Below are 15,093 nucleotides of genomic sequence, written 5' to 3' on the forward strand. Positions count from 1 at the left end.
GTTCCAAGTTTATGGATCTTCATGAGACAGTGACACTATCTAAAGCTGGGAATAGAGATACTGGATAGTATCTTGAGAGAATGAAATGTATTTGAAGATTTTAATAACTTGAATTTTAGCAACATTTGCTATTGTTTTCGAAATTTTTGAATAATTTTGTCCTTTTCTGAGTTTAGCGATCACTTGTGGCCAACGAAGTTTTTCGTCTTGCAGATGGGTTACTTGACATAACTCCAGGACAAAAAAATAGTTTGGAACATTTTCACTGCGAAATCTGGAAGCTTTTTTATTTAGTTTTGCAAAATTTTGCAAATTTTTTAAAATATCAGTTTTTTTTTATTTACTGACAAAGCTAGAAAACTAAAAGTTGCAGAGTCGAATCAAGCTAAAGCTAGACTCACTAAACTGTGGCTAGCTACTGACGAAGCCAAACCATCGCTTTGTTTGAGAGCAATTCGTTCGACGTTAGTCGGTTATGTTTCCTTTCTCTGACCTCAGATTTCTCTTATCGAATTATTTTTTTGTTGGATTTTCTGTCAGTTTAGTCCTTTATTAATTGGAATTTAAATGTGGCATATGGTCTTTTCTCAATACTTGTTTTGAGGTTGCAACTTATAAAAAAAAGTTTTATCAGATACTTCATCATCTTTTTCTGGTCACAAAAATTTCCATTTATCGTTTTCTTGTTAATGTTTCAGAGTGATTGGTATTATTAGGTACCATAATCATTGTCAGTTAAGGTGGTGCATTTTCTCCTTCGGTGTTTGCAGAATTCGTCCGTCTGTTTTTGATCGATAATTTTATGTGTTTAAGTCAATTCTGCACGTGAAAACTAAAAGTTTAGCTCAAACGGCTAAACGAACTGAAAAGGATAGAGAACAAAGAGTGATTATCTCTTCCTGTTGCGTTATTGTGAGAGCGCGAGAAAAGTAGATGTTAAAAAATTCGCTAAAGGAGCAAAAATTTCACGTGCAGCTTTTGAAGCTTTTATTTTTGGATGTTAAGTGGTTTTTTCTGGTAAAGTGGTTTTTCTAAAACCTATTAACAACTAACTGTACGTTTGTGAGTAATTTCGACCATCTCAACCTTATATGAAGGTATTATAAGCAATGCTGAGCTATTTATTTTGATTTAGACCATTCAAACGTTTTAGGGGTTTTGTAGTTTAAATTGTTTTCAGTGTCTAGGTTAATTATGGTTGGAATAAGTTTTTATGTTGAGTTTTGGTTTGTTAAAGTTGAGTTGTTAGTTTGTTTCAGTTAAATATAATGGGTTAAGTTTACAATTTTTTGCTTAGGTTTTCTTTTTTATTGAGATTTTTTCTGATTTTTCTTTTTTTTTCTAACTTTCAAAAAAATTTATGTTCAAATTTGATTTGAGGTTTTGTTTTAGGTATTGATACTAATTGAAAACCATCACTGCACATAACACATATTTTCTTAAAATACGTTAATTGCGCAGTTTTTTGTAGTTTTCATTTATTTCTCATACATTAAGTGTTTTCCAATGAATTTGGATGTCGTGCTGTTCATTAGTGATCCAACAGTAATTGCGCTCATGACGTGTAACGAACAGTTGTTGAATTTATTGAAATTTTTTGTAACAATTTTTAATAAAATTTCAACAGTTTTTTTTAGATCTTGTTCTCTATTTTTTTTTCTTATTGCTCGGTTTTTCATCGTTGTGAAAACTTATTGTAGGCTACGATTTCCCATCTTTTTTTTTGAGGTAGATGAAATCATACCTGAGAATCTGGCACATACAATGGTTCAGAAAAAAATGCACGGAAATGCTTTTCCAACGTTTCCATTAAATTTTTAAAATTTGCTTTTTCCATTATAATTTCTTGCCTCCGTTTGTTGTTTTCTAAATTGATTAGTAAAATAAAGATAATGTTTTTTCTTCAGTCTGTGGTTGCCTAGGGTGTAAGCTAGATTTTTCTTCGAGTCAATTACGGAATTTTCTGGCTGTTTTTTTCTTAGGTAATTTACACAGTTTGCAATGACGTTGGTCTTTCAAAACTAATTAAGTTTCATTCGATACTTAATGCTGGTTTTAGTAGTCATTCAAGTGTTTAAAGTGTTGCTGCTGCTGATACGGCCTTTAAAAGAGGTTAAATTTCAAAATACTGTATCTAGAACCAGAAAATGGAAATTGCGAAAATTAAAGTTTCTTTTTTATTTTTGCAATAATAAATTGTTCACGAATTTTTTTGTCGCCAGAATCTGTCCGTGAGACCATCTGCAGTACTTAAAAAAGTTTCATTGACCCGTAAAGGTTGATCAATTTATCAAAAGGACAAAAAAATTTCAAAAGAATTTGAAAAAAATGGCAATTTTTAATGGAATGTTATTAGATTTCGAAATATTATTGTCTCCAGAAGCATTGCATTTTACCCAGAAGCTATCCAGTAACCCAATTTCATGCTTTAAAGTTTTCATTGGCTTATAAAGATCGATGTACTAGGATTATAACAACTTTCAGAAAATTTCTTAGAAGTTTAAAATTTGTCAAAAAAATCACTAAAATGCGTGATATGAAAATATGAAAAGGGTTTCAGTGCTCCAGAAACTGTGCAGAAACTTACTGACAAACCCTAAAGGAGGGCCTGGAGGCTGCAACTTCAAAAGATGAGAAGAATGCGAAAAAAATGAAAATTGCTGAAATTTTAGACATTAAAACGTTTAAAACCGTTTATTTGTCTCTAGAATCTAAGCAGTCTGTTGTTGCCAATCGCTAAAGGAGATTTGTTGACGCTTGAGGCTGGAAAAACTTTGAAAATGACCAATTTTTTTTAAAAAAGAAATGAAAAAATAATAGTACCAAATATCCTGTTTATATTTGTAGTGCCAAAACGTAGCTCATCAGATGGTCATAAAAATTATATCATGCGAAGGACCTTCATAAACTTTGGCAAACATCAGTTCACAACTATTCAAACAAAAACACGAGAGACTGCCAAACGTTAAATTGCACCGTTTTGGGTTCCAGAACTCCCAAAAGACCTTTTAAACTCGTTTAAAGGCCTTATCAGCAGCAGCAACACCCTAAACACTTGAATGACTGCTAAAGCCAGCATTGAGTATCGAATGAAACTTAATAACCACGGGGCCTTACCCTTATCTTGTTTTGAAAGACCAAAGTCATTGCAAACTGTGTAAATTACCTAACAAAAAACAGCCAGAATAAAGTAAAATATATTTTGTCCAAAAAATACTATTGAGCATATAGAGAAATATATAATTCGACTGTGCTAGATAGCTTGAGCTCTGAATTTTAGTGCTGGAAAACCACCAAAAAATTTTGTTAGGTTTTGAAATTAGAATGGTCTCAAGTTGAACGGGTCCAAAGAAGTGATTAAATCAGTAATAATTGAACGGCATGATTATGTATAACTATTAATTGGCAATTGAATATTTATAGGTTCCGAAAACTGATTCACATGGAAACTAAAGATAGTCTAAGTTTCATTTTTATCATCTGAGGTTGAGGGGAGAAACAGGGCTCCCAATAACCCAACAAAAACGAAAGATAGAGTCACTGTAGTCACATAATGTACTGACTCCTTCGACAGAACTTGGATAAGATAAGGAGTCGCAATTAAAGGCAGAGACATGAGAAAATAAACAGTGCCATAGAGCGAACTTCTTACATTAGTGGGCAGAATTCTTGACAGGTAAATTGAGTATTTTACATCCAAAAACATACTCAAACTATCAATCAAACTGTAAATAAACAAAGCGATCCAAATTGGGGGGCAGGTATAAAGACAGGTCGCTATGACAAACGAAAATGACATGGAAACAATTGAAGCCTTTTTGAAGTCGGTGTTGATCAAGTTCGCTGGAATATTTAAAGAAAATTTAAATAAAGTTGAAATTGAAGTAAAGAAAGAGAGCGAAAGATAGTCCGAATCTCTCAAGAGGTAGTTGTTCTGTTTAGTTCCGACGCAATAGTCAGCGTTAGTTTGACCTCTAAGAAAAACAAGTTCAGTTGCAATGTAGCCTAAATCGCTAACAGTAAAGCTGGTCACAAACCCAATCATGACGACACAAACTAAACTCCGAAGAATTGTCCGATTTGAAACCACTTTTGTCAGCGTTTCAAAGTAACCTACGCCAGAATCTGTTTTCAAATCCAAGTCACGGTCAAGTTCTAGTATAGCAGTTTCTGGAATTTTGGCTCTATTGTTCATTTTAGCCATTTTGTTCAAAACTTCTCTGGCGTCGCCCTCTTTACCCCGAGACAGTAACAGTTTGGGTGATTCATGCAAGAGTAACAGAGCAAGTAGTATGAAAATCAAAGCTGGAACGCACAGAGCTAAAACATAGAAACGCCACCAATTTTGATGATAGTCACCACTGAACAAAGCCAGTCCCATTAGATAGGGTGTCGTTTTTCCCGGAATTTCGCCCATAAACGATAATAGAAGCCCTATCCAGATAAATTTTCGTGGGATGACTTCACATAAGTGGGGATGTAGGCTTGCAACGCATCCTAAAACAAAACAACCACAGTGTGAAATGGATGTTTGGTTTTCCTGGTAGTAAATTCGGTTTTCCTGGTTTTCCTGGTTTTCCGACTAAAAATGGTAAATTTGAAAAAAAATATTTGACCAGTTTTGATATTTCAAGCATAATTTTTTCAAAACCTTTGTGCATGCGTATACAGTACAATTTAGAAGAAACTTTTTAAAAAAAATGGCCAAACCGATCAGTGGTCAACCAATTTTTTGTCTTGAAATTTTTCTTATCAGAAGTTCGATATAACTTAAACATCAAAACTTTTCAATGCTTTATTTAGTTAGATGTGTCACGACTCAACAGCTAGTCTAAAATTTTTTTGATTTCCATTATTTAAGTTGAGATGATTGTACACGGTTCCTTTAAAAGATAAGAAAAGTTTCTGTTGATTTTGAATTTTGTAAAACATTTTTCCCAAATGAAATTTGTATACCAGCTCTCATCACTGAATCCAACAATTTATAGTTAGAATGAAGTTTATGCTTACATGATTATGACTGCAATTATTTTTTATTAAATTTGCTTCTTTTTGAAAATTAGCAATGCTCTTTTTTTATATCCTTAGATTTGAACAGGGTATCATATGCATTTTTTTCCAAAAGTCAGCTCATAGAAAACAAAATAAACAATAGTTTGAAAAAATTTGTGAGATATCTTACCTTAAATTGGATCTTTACCGCTAGCAAACCCATTAAATTAGGCACCGCCATTTGCATATGTTTAAACATTATGTATGCATTTCTGTTTTTGCCTATGCATACGTGTGAATAGGCATTCAGAAAAAATACTAATAGAACGGAGGCTTGAAAATAGTATGTGCAAAGCAATAAGTCGCTGCATATAATGTAAATTTCAACCAAAAATTGTTCTTATTGCATTTTTTAGTAATTAAGAGCTTTGGGAAGGGGTCTACATCTATAAATTTCCTGCAAAATGCTACATTTTTGGTTGTTGATGTTTTATGCCAGGAACAATATTTTGGAAACAAATTACTTTTTCAGAAGGGAGCAAAACATCAATTTTTGGGGATGCCTAAATTTCGCCTATATAGGACAGGGGGAGTGCTACATAAAAGATCCTTTAAATATTAGCTTTTAAAATAATTTGAGCTTTGAAAATTTTTTTCACAATAATGCAGTGAAATTAACAGCTGAAAAGAGGTCAAATTAACTTTGAAATGGGCTGCAAAACAACTCTTACGCAATTGTGGTACGTTTTAGCGCAGTGTCTTGTAAGAGTTTTGAACGGATTTTTTAGTGCTGAAATGTTCTGGTCAGCGCTTTACAGTAATACTCATAAAAACGTTCAACATGTTTTTTTCGACGCTTTTAACACATTTTGTCAAATATCCACTGCGCCACATCACTCTTCGGCCCTTATTATTTAACATTAAGCGGCCCTTGTCAAAAAAATTTAGTATAATTACTCGATTTTGCTGGGATTTTACACGTCCCATGTTGTAAGATCAGAGTTTCAGGTGTATTTGGAAAATAGTTTCTCTAGGCCAATTTTATTCAAATACTCATCTAACATAATACCTGTAAAATGCATTGCCTTGAACTTTACAGAAAACTGTAATTACTCAGGTGATTCAGTGTTTTTTAGATTCCAAGTTGCTTATAATTACCCTTTACCGCGAACACAATCTAATTTCCGATATAAAAGAAAGCTTAATTGATGATCAATTTTGGGAAAATCCCTCTCGATACTAATTGTGAATGAAGAAGACTGTGGAATTGATAAATCATGGGTCCTTAACCCCTAGTTAAGAGAGAAACTTGGCGTTTGAAATACTAATTAATTTGCAAAGTTTCGAGGCCGATCTTGAGCATATTTGATAAGTAAACAAAAGAAGCACACATGAAGTCGGTGTGAAATCTTATGTAAACAAAACACAATTAAGTTTGCAAAGTGATCAAGTTGTCAGAAATAGTCTGAATCAAACTCAAAGGTCATTAAACGGAAGAAACTAAGTATGGAAACACCAGGAAAAAAAATGGAACGGCTTGGCAAAAGCAATGATAATTTAATAAATAAATTCCCCGAAACCCCAACAATGCATCCTCTAATAGCCATTTTGGTATGATAAACGCGAGTATTTATTCCCCATAAGTAACTACAAGTTTTGGGTTACTGCTTAGTGTTTTCAGGAAAGATATAAAGGTTATCTTAACAACGAAAATTTAGTACTTAAAAAGGGAAACAAACAAAAGGTATGTTTTGAAGAATTTGTCGACCAAATTTATTGTATTTTTCCAACGAAGAACACGTTTATTAGCCTATGACAGTTACCCACAGCATGGGGAAGACCAATTAAAGACAGGGAGGTAAATTTGTTGTCACAAACTATACTCTGTTAAAAAACAAAGCAAATTATATGTGAAAGAAAAAGCACTTACCAATATTTTGTTTTTCGAATTGTAGAAAAGAGACTTTTAATCTTTAAAAACTGATATTTTTATGGTGTAATTCAGCAAGTGTTCGGCTTTTGTGCACAACAATCAAACAGGCTTGAATCCATATTAAAATTAAGTAAAATAAAAAGATGGTTGAAGGACACGCATGAAGAAATGAAAAGGAAAATGAAACGATTTGAAAAAGTGTTAGCTTTTTATTGCAATACTGTTTTGAATCCAAGCCCGGTAACCCCATTTTAGAAGAATTAATGAGAGTATCATTTCAGTAGTGTTTTGTATTTGTAGGAGAAAATTGGAAGAGATCTTGGGAACTAACGCATTTATTGATTTCAGTTCTTATATTCAAATTTTGTTAGTCAGGTTGAATTCATCAGGGGATTTTCGGTTAAATCATAGTGTCTAGTTAGAATCAGAGCTTGGAAAAAGTAACACTACTATCATTTTGGTAAATATACATTGTAGGAAATCATTGTTGTCAGGAAAGAGCGGTAGCTAAAGTATTAGAGGTTCAAAAGGTCTAAACATTTGCAAAAGAGAATTTTTGGTGGCAAAAACGAGTTATGAAGTGAGTTCTATGAACGAGATGGGACTAATTATTGTCCTGAAGTGTTCTAGAGAATAGATTGATAAGTCCAAAAAAGCACAAGGGTTGTTTGAAGGAATTTCTGATAGAGAGAAACTCAAAAGTTGCAAAACCAAGCGTCCATATTTTTGCGACCCCCCCCCCCCGCAAGTCCTGAAAACCCTACTTCCTCAAGTCTGATCACCATGAAATTTTAACTGATCACTCCCAGGGCAATTCCCTAAACATTGAGAAAAACAACGGGCTTTTTCCGGTACCCGAAACCGCTCTTTTGGCCTTTAAAGTAAACAAAGAAAAAGGCAGAAAGAACTATGTTTTCCCTGATTTTTAAATGATTGACAGATCATTAAAACACAATATTCTCAGAACCACAGGGGAGCAAACGTATTCTTGGGTTAAATCAGGCAAGATTTAGCAGCATGAAAAAGGATAAAACAGAGTGTATGTACTTGTATAAGAACTGTTGAACATGAATTATAAGTTTTGTTGCATCTTGAACTTATCAAAGCGAGTTGTTCACAAATTTCCGGTCATCTTAAGCAAACATTTACTTTAGATAAACTACAGCGCATAGAAAAAATTCTACGCCCACTAATACGCTGATACGTTAGGTCAAAATGTTCGAAAAGAAACGACACGTTACGTTTTGCTGATAAAAAACTGATAAGGTTGAGTACCCTTAAGAACAAGAAAAACCATCAGACGCGAGAGAGCGAGCCTGAGAGAAAGACTGACGAGGCTGAGAAACAGCAGTTCGTCAGTAAAAGCGTGAGAGAGAAAGCTCAAGTGGAGCAGTTGATTCTCAGAGGGAGAAAATTGTAGTTGTTTAGTGAGTTATTTGCGAAAGAACATAGTTTGGCAGTTGCAGTGAGTGAAACTGCAACGTTTTTCAAAATTGTTGATTGCGAAGATTATAAGTTTCTGGCCAGTAACATAGCTACTGGGAGGCAGAACTTATTTTAGTTATCGGTGGAAAGAAGTAGAGTGACGGATTTGTGGATACTTGCGGAGAGATTGATTGAATTGGTTTGATTTAGTGTGGATCATTAATTAGTTTTGATAGAAAAAATCCTTTTGATTGTTGAACTTACTCAATTAACTGTCTCTGGCTATAACATTATTTGTTGCTGGTATTACATATTTTGATTATTAATTCAATTATCTAGAGGGAAGTTTTCAAGCAGCCGAAAGAGCAACAATTTTTGGGGACAACACAGTACACTCCTTACAACAAGAGGAACTACCAAACAAATCTTTCGGAATTTTGATAGAGTTTTATGCGCTAGCCAGTCCCCATCTAGAAGCCTTCTAACGACAAAAATACAAAATTCTACAGTGGCGCTCCTGGGTGGGCTCTCTTGTTAAAAAGTCAGTTATTCAGAAGATTTGAATACGAGTGTGAAGAGAGAGTTCTGATAGACTTGCAACAAGTGCTCAAAGCTGGCGTCTTCCGACGCAGAGCAAGTCGAGGAAAACGTTAACGATAGTCAGAACGAGGTTACAAGTTTTGTGGAACGGAGGAGATCGAGAGAATTTGAGCAACAGAGACAGATATTTCCAGGAGAGGGTAATTTTGGAAGACAGTCAGTGATTTTTCTCGGGACGAGGATCCTAACTCAGCGTAGTGGTGGAAGCACACGAGCAGATAGATTGAGGAGCTTACTCAGACAGAGACGAGAAGAAGAGCCGAATAGAATAGCAGCAGAAATTGAAGCCTCAGAGGAGCATTCAGAGTGAAGCATTTCGGAGAACAATGTCAGGTTTTGGATTAATAAAACAGTTTCCTTCGCCTGGATATGAAGTTTGGGAGGACTGGCGTGAGTATTACTTAGATGTATGTGAAGTTTTCATGTGGTCAGAAGAAGAGGTGAAGAGGTTTCTACCAGACAAGTTGTGTTGTTGGGCTCTTGATGCTTTAAATTATTTGCCGCGTGGATTTTGGAAAACCGATCAAAGAAATCGTGCTTGGACTCTTCAAGAAACTTTGTACTTCTTTGATCTGAGACTGTCCAATAACCCACAGTTTTATGAGGATGCGTTTGAGAGATACTTGGTAGAGAAAGAGGAATATGAGGAAGCGGTCTTACAGTGTGAAAATGACAGACCAGTTTTTCAAAGTGACGTTGTTGACGGAGAGGAGTTACAGCGCCAAGAGCGGACTCCAACATCAGACAAAAAGAAAGACGTTCAAGTGAAAACCGATATTATTGTCAAATCAGTGATGACCAAAAAGCCAGCAAAGAGTTCTCCGACTAAACGTTGGTCGGCCATAAAAGCTGTTGGTTTTGGGGTAAAAGAGTTGCTGGAAGAGAACCCGAAGTTCAGAGACGGTACGAGAAGAAGCTTTTCAAAATTGGCTGACAGGTTGTCCGGTGTGGAGATTGTTGCTGATTCGAATGTCATTGGTGGGAATCGCAACTTCAATTTTTACGGAGAGATGGAGGAGCAGATTACGACAAAGACAATATCTGAAGATGAACAGTTCAAGAAAATGATGGATCGATGCATTGCACGGTGGGACAATAGTGAGAAGATGAAAATTGCAGAGCAGAGGAACAAAGCACTCGAAGAAATTGTTTTCAGTGAGTTGGGGGATGATGCAACTTTTATTCACGACGATTTTAGTGATGATGACAGCTTCTTTGAAAGTGATGATGAAGACAAGTTTTACTGCATGGACGACGATGTGTTCCTACCAAACATTCGTGGGCGGCACAGTAGTTCTCATTCTTTGGCGTCGACACCAGGAAACGAATTGACAGTTGGAAAGAGGTGCTCCAAAAGTTTGATAACTCTTGAAGAAATCTCGTCCGGTCCTGGCGTGCCGTGGCACTTTGGCAAATGGATAGATGTTGGAGAAACAGCTATGCCGCATTTTAGTGTTGCTCAAAAAGGTGAATTGGCCACAGCAGCAGAAAATATTTTTAGTGGAATTTTGATTGCTAATAGTTCACGCCAGGGTATAGTCAGTACTGGGTCGCATCACTTTGACCACATTAGTGTGACCCGAACGTCTGAGGATAACTCTGAGAAATTACAAGGGAGTTTTGCATCTTTCCCAACAGACGGTGCCGATTGCGAAGCGACTAAAAGTTGTGGTAGCAAGGCTGCAAAAGCAAACTCGGATGGATTTCCAGAATTGAGCAAAGTAGAAAAATTGACTACACCAGCAAAATTTGGCGAAAGTTTTTTCACCAGGATCTGGGAAGAATGCGCAATGGTGGAAACAGACAAAAAAGAAAATGGTGACTCAAACGTTGCCGCCATTGATGGAGGAAACGCTTGTGCATTCGATTCTGGAGAGAATGTAGTGCCAGTACAATTCGAGAGTTCTTATTCGAAGCAAGATAATGAACGGGAGCAGTCCTCTGATTTTGAAGTCATGAAAGCAATTGAAACTGATTGGAATCAGTTTTCGATAGGCTTATCCGGCCAAGAAGAGACAATAAAATGTAGGAGGGAGGTGTCGTGTAGTTCTTCTCCGAGCTTGTTGAGGGGGAGTGACGATCACAAAAGTCTGGAATTGGAGTACCCTGAGTTGTACAAGCTGCTGTTTAGAAAACAAAAAGTCAGTCGGAAGGAGAAGTGGAACAAACTGAAAACGAGGTGTTATTCGTCCAGGGGAGTCTTGAGCAAACGAATGAAAAAGTCGAAGAATGAGAATGGAGGCGGTCATCCATTCAAGCATCGGAGGAAGAAAGAAGAGTTGACAAAGTTGGTAAAGTTGAACTGTCTTTGGTGAGAACTAGTTAGTCAAATCTGCAACTCTTATGATTGGGGGTTATTATGCCATAAATTAAATCAGAAGCTCACAATTGAATCAACAAATCTTCTGTTAATTTTCAATGCGCATGTGCTCTTAATGACAAAAACCATTGGAGAAAGATGGTCAGTTTAATTAAAATGTACGGAACCGAGACTAGGATTAAGAGTTAGGGTTGTTGCTATAGTATTGTTTTGATATTGAGCTTCTTTTCAGCCAGTGTTTTGATCTAAAAACAATTGGTTGACTGAGTCATTTTTTAATGATCATGCTTATATCTTTTAATTATTATTTAATCAGTAAACGGTGCTCTGGGCATTTTCTAATTTTCATTTAATGGGAGCTCCCTTTAAATGGTTCACACTAACTTAGGTTCACTATTTTACTGAAAAATGCTCTGTGCAAAGGAGAGGGTGTGCTAGTCCTCAGTGAACAACGGATTTTTTATTATTCGGGAGAATAATAGTCTAGAAGGGAGGAGTGTGGAATTGATAAATCATGGGTCCTTAACCCCTAGTTAAGAGAGAAACTTGGCGTTTGAAATACTAATTAATTTGCAAAGTTTCGAGGCCGATCTTGAGCATATTTGATAAGTAAACAAAAGAAGCACACATGAAGTCGGTGTGAAATCTTATGTAAACAAAACACAATTAAGTTTGCAAAGTGATCAAGTTGTCAGAAATAGTCTGAATCAAACTCAAAGGTCATTAAACGGAAGAAACTAAGTATGGAAACACCAGGAAAAAAAATGGAACGGCTTGGCAAAAGCAATGATAATTTAATAAATAAATTCCCCGAAACCCCAACAATGCATCCTCTAATAGCCATTTTGGTATGATAAACGCGAGTATTTATTCCCCATAAGTAACTACAAGTTTTGGGTTACTGCTTAGTGTTTTCAGGAAAGATATAAAGGTTATCTTAACAACGAAAATTTAGTACTTAAAAAGGGAAACAAACAAAAGGTATGTTTTGAAGAATTTGTCGACCAAATTTATTGTATTTTTCCAACGAAGAACACGTTTATTAGCCTATGACAGTTACCCACAGCATGGGGAAGACCAATTAAAGACAGGGAGGTAAATTTGTTGTCACAAACTATACTCTGTTAAAAAACAAAGCAAATTATATGTGAAAGAAAAAGCACTTACCAATATTTTGTTTTTCGAATTGTAGAAAAGAGACTTTTAATCTTTAAAAACTGATATTTTTATGGTGTAATTCAGCAAGTGTTCGGCTTTTGTGCACAACAATCAAACAGGCTTGAATCCATATTAAAATTAAGTAAAATAAAAAGATGGTTGAAGGACACGCATGAAGAAATGAAAAGGAAAATGAAACGATTTGAAAAAGTGTTAGCTTTTTATTGCAATACTGTTTTGAATCCAAGCCCGGTAACCCCATTTTAGAAGAATTAATGAGAGTATCATTTCAGTAGTGTTTTGTATTTGTAGGAGAAAATTGGAAGAGATCTTGGGAACTAACGCATTTATTGATTTCAGTTCTTATATTCAAATTTTGTTAGTCAGGTTGAATTCATCAGGGGATTTTCGGTTAAATCATAGTGTCTAGTTAGAATCAGAGCTTGGAAAAAGTAACACTACTATCATTTTGGTAAATATACATTGTAGGAAATCATTGTTGTCAGGAAAGAGCGGTAGCTAAAGTATTAGAGGTTCAAAAGGTCTAAACATTTGCAAAAGAGAATTTTTGGTGGAAAAAACGAGTTATGAAGTGAGTTCTATGAACGAGATGGGACTAATTATTGTCCTGAAGTGTTCTAGAGAATAGATTGATAAGTCCAAAAAAGCACAAGGGTTGTTTGAAGGAATTTCTGATAGAGAGAAACTCAAAAGTTGCAAAACCAAGCGTCCATATTTTTGCGACCCCCCCCGCAAGTCCTGAAAACCCTACTTCCTCAAGTCTGATCACCATGAAATTTTAACTGATCACTCCCAGGGCAATTCCCTAAACATTGAGAAAAACAACGGGCTTTTTCCGGTACCCGAAACCGCTCTTTTGGCCTTTAAAGTAAACAAAGAAAAAGGCAGAAAGAACTATGTTTTCCCTGATTTTTAAATGATTGACAGATCATTAAAACACAATATTCTCAGAACCACAGGGGAGCAAACGTATTCTTGGGTTAAATCAGGCAAGATTTAGCAGCATGAAAAAGGATAAAACAGAGTGTATGTACTTGTATAAGAACTGTTGAACATGAATTATAAGTTTTGTTGCATCTTGAACTTATCAAAGCGAGTTGTTCACAAATTTCCGGTCATCTTAAGCAAACATTTACTTTAGATAAACTACAGCGCATAGACAAAATTCTACGCCCACTAATACGCTGATACGTTAGGTCAAAATGTTCGAAAAGAAACGACACGTTACGTTTTGCTGATAAAAAACTGATAAGGTTGAGTACCCTTAAGAACAAGAAAAACCATCAGACGCGAGAGAGCGAGCCTGAGAGAAAGACTGACGAGGCTGAGAAACAGCAGTTCGTCAGTAAAAGCGTGAGAGAGAAAGCTCAAGTGGAGCAGTTGATTCTCAGAGGGAGAAAATTGTAGTTGTTTAGTGAGTTATTTGCGAAAGAACATAGTTTGGCAGTTGCAGTGAGTGAAACTGCAACGTTTTTCAAAATTGTTGATTGCGAAGATTATAAGTTTCTGGCCAGTAACATAGCTACTGGGAGGCAGAACTTATTTTAGTTATCGGTGAAAAGAAGTAGAGTGACGGATTTGTGGATACTTGCGGAGAGATTGATTGAATTGGTTTGATTTAGTGTGGATCATTAATTAGTTTTGATAGAAAAAATCCTTTTGATTGTTGAACTTACTCAATTAACTGTCTCTGGCTATAACATTATTTGTTGCTGGTATTACATATTTTGATTATTAATTCAATTATCTAGAGGGAAGTTTTCAAGCAGCCGAAAGAGCAACAATTTTTGGGGACAACACAGTACACTCCTTACAACAAGAGGAACTACCAAACAAATCTTTCGGAATTTTGATAGAGTTTTGGGCGCTAGCCAGTCCCCAGCTAGAAGCCTTCTAACGACAAAAATACAAAATTCTACAAAGACAATAATTAATGGTTTTTAAGTTACCCGAACAGAATTGAGCCATAAAGAGTACCTTACCGAATCCTAATGAAGCCAGTAATCGAAGTGCAACCAGACACTCGATACTCCCAGAAAAACAGCCCAAAACTGTCCAAAACATAGTCCAGGTCATTCCCAAGATACTACACCATTTCCTGCCAACTCTGCTAGCCAGCACTCCACTCAAAAGGTAGCTCAAAGTGTGCCCCGCAAAAGTTGCAGTACCCAAGGTCGACTCGAGCTGAGGTGTCCAGTTGAACTGGACGTACAGTCGCGTTGAGAGAACCGGCATCATCTCCATTATAGAGTGTTTGCCAAAATAGCCCATAAATGTAATGAATATGACAATAGCTTGGTACTTACCAAACCCAGTGTCATTTATGAGGTCTGATAAAAATGAAACTGTTTCCTCTTCTTCGTATATAATTAAAAACTAATTATTACTCGCTGTTAAACTCTTGATCGCACATCTTTTAATTTTCAGGATATGTGTTTGGAGTCCTCGGGTTCGATCCCACGGGGGGGGGAATGTAGGGTTATCTATATTTAACAACCTCAATGGAAAAACGGGGAAAAATTATCACGGTAAGTAAACATTTACGTCAATTAAAAGGTTCTGCCTCTTTTAATTCACATAATTTAACACAATATCATTTTACCCGCTGGTTCTGGTAAGTTTTCACAACAGAACCCCCTCTCAA

The 15,093-nt window shown here is 35.8% G+C and overlaps 1 protein-coding gene across 1 annotated transcript; it reads right to left on the minus strand.

Moving 5' to 3' along the window:
* Nucleotides 1-3,362: 3,362 nt before the first annotated feature.
* On the minus strand, nt 3,363-14,772 carry LOC142353044 (putative transporter SVOPL). Its single transcript, XM_075405232.1, has 2 exons — nt 14,432-14,772; nt 3,363-4,497 (listed from the first exon to the last, which is right to left on the minus strand). Exons 1-2 carry the CDS (start codon nt 14,718-14,720, stop codon nt 3,461-3,463), a joined length of 1,326 nt encoding a protein of 441 aa, XP_075261347.1. The 5' UTR covers nt 14,721-14,772; the 3' UTR covers nt 3,363-3,460.
* Between the last annotated feature and the right edge of the window lie 321 nt (nt 14,773-15,093).

The sequence above is a fragment of the Convolutriloba macropyga genome, chromosome 14 (genome assembly GCF_964194025.1).
Source record: "Convolutriloba macropyga chromosome 14, txConMacr16.3, whole genome shotgun sequence".
NCBI lineage: Eukaryota > Metazoa > Xenacoelomorpha > Acoela > Convolutidae > Convolutriloba > Convolutriloba macropyga.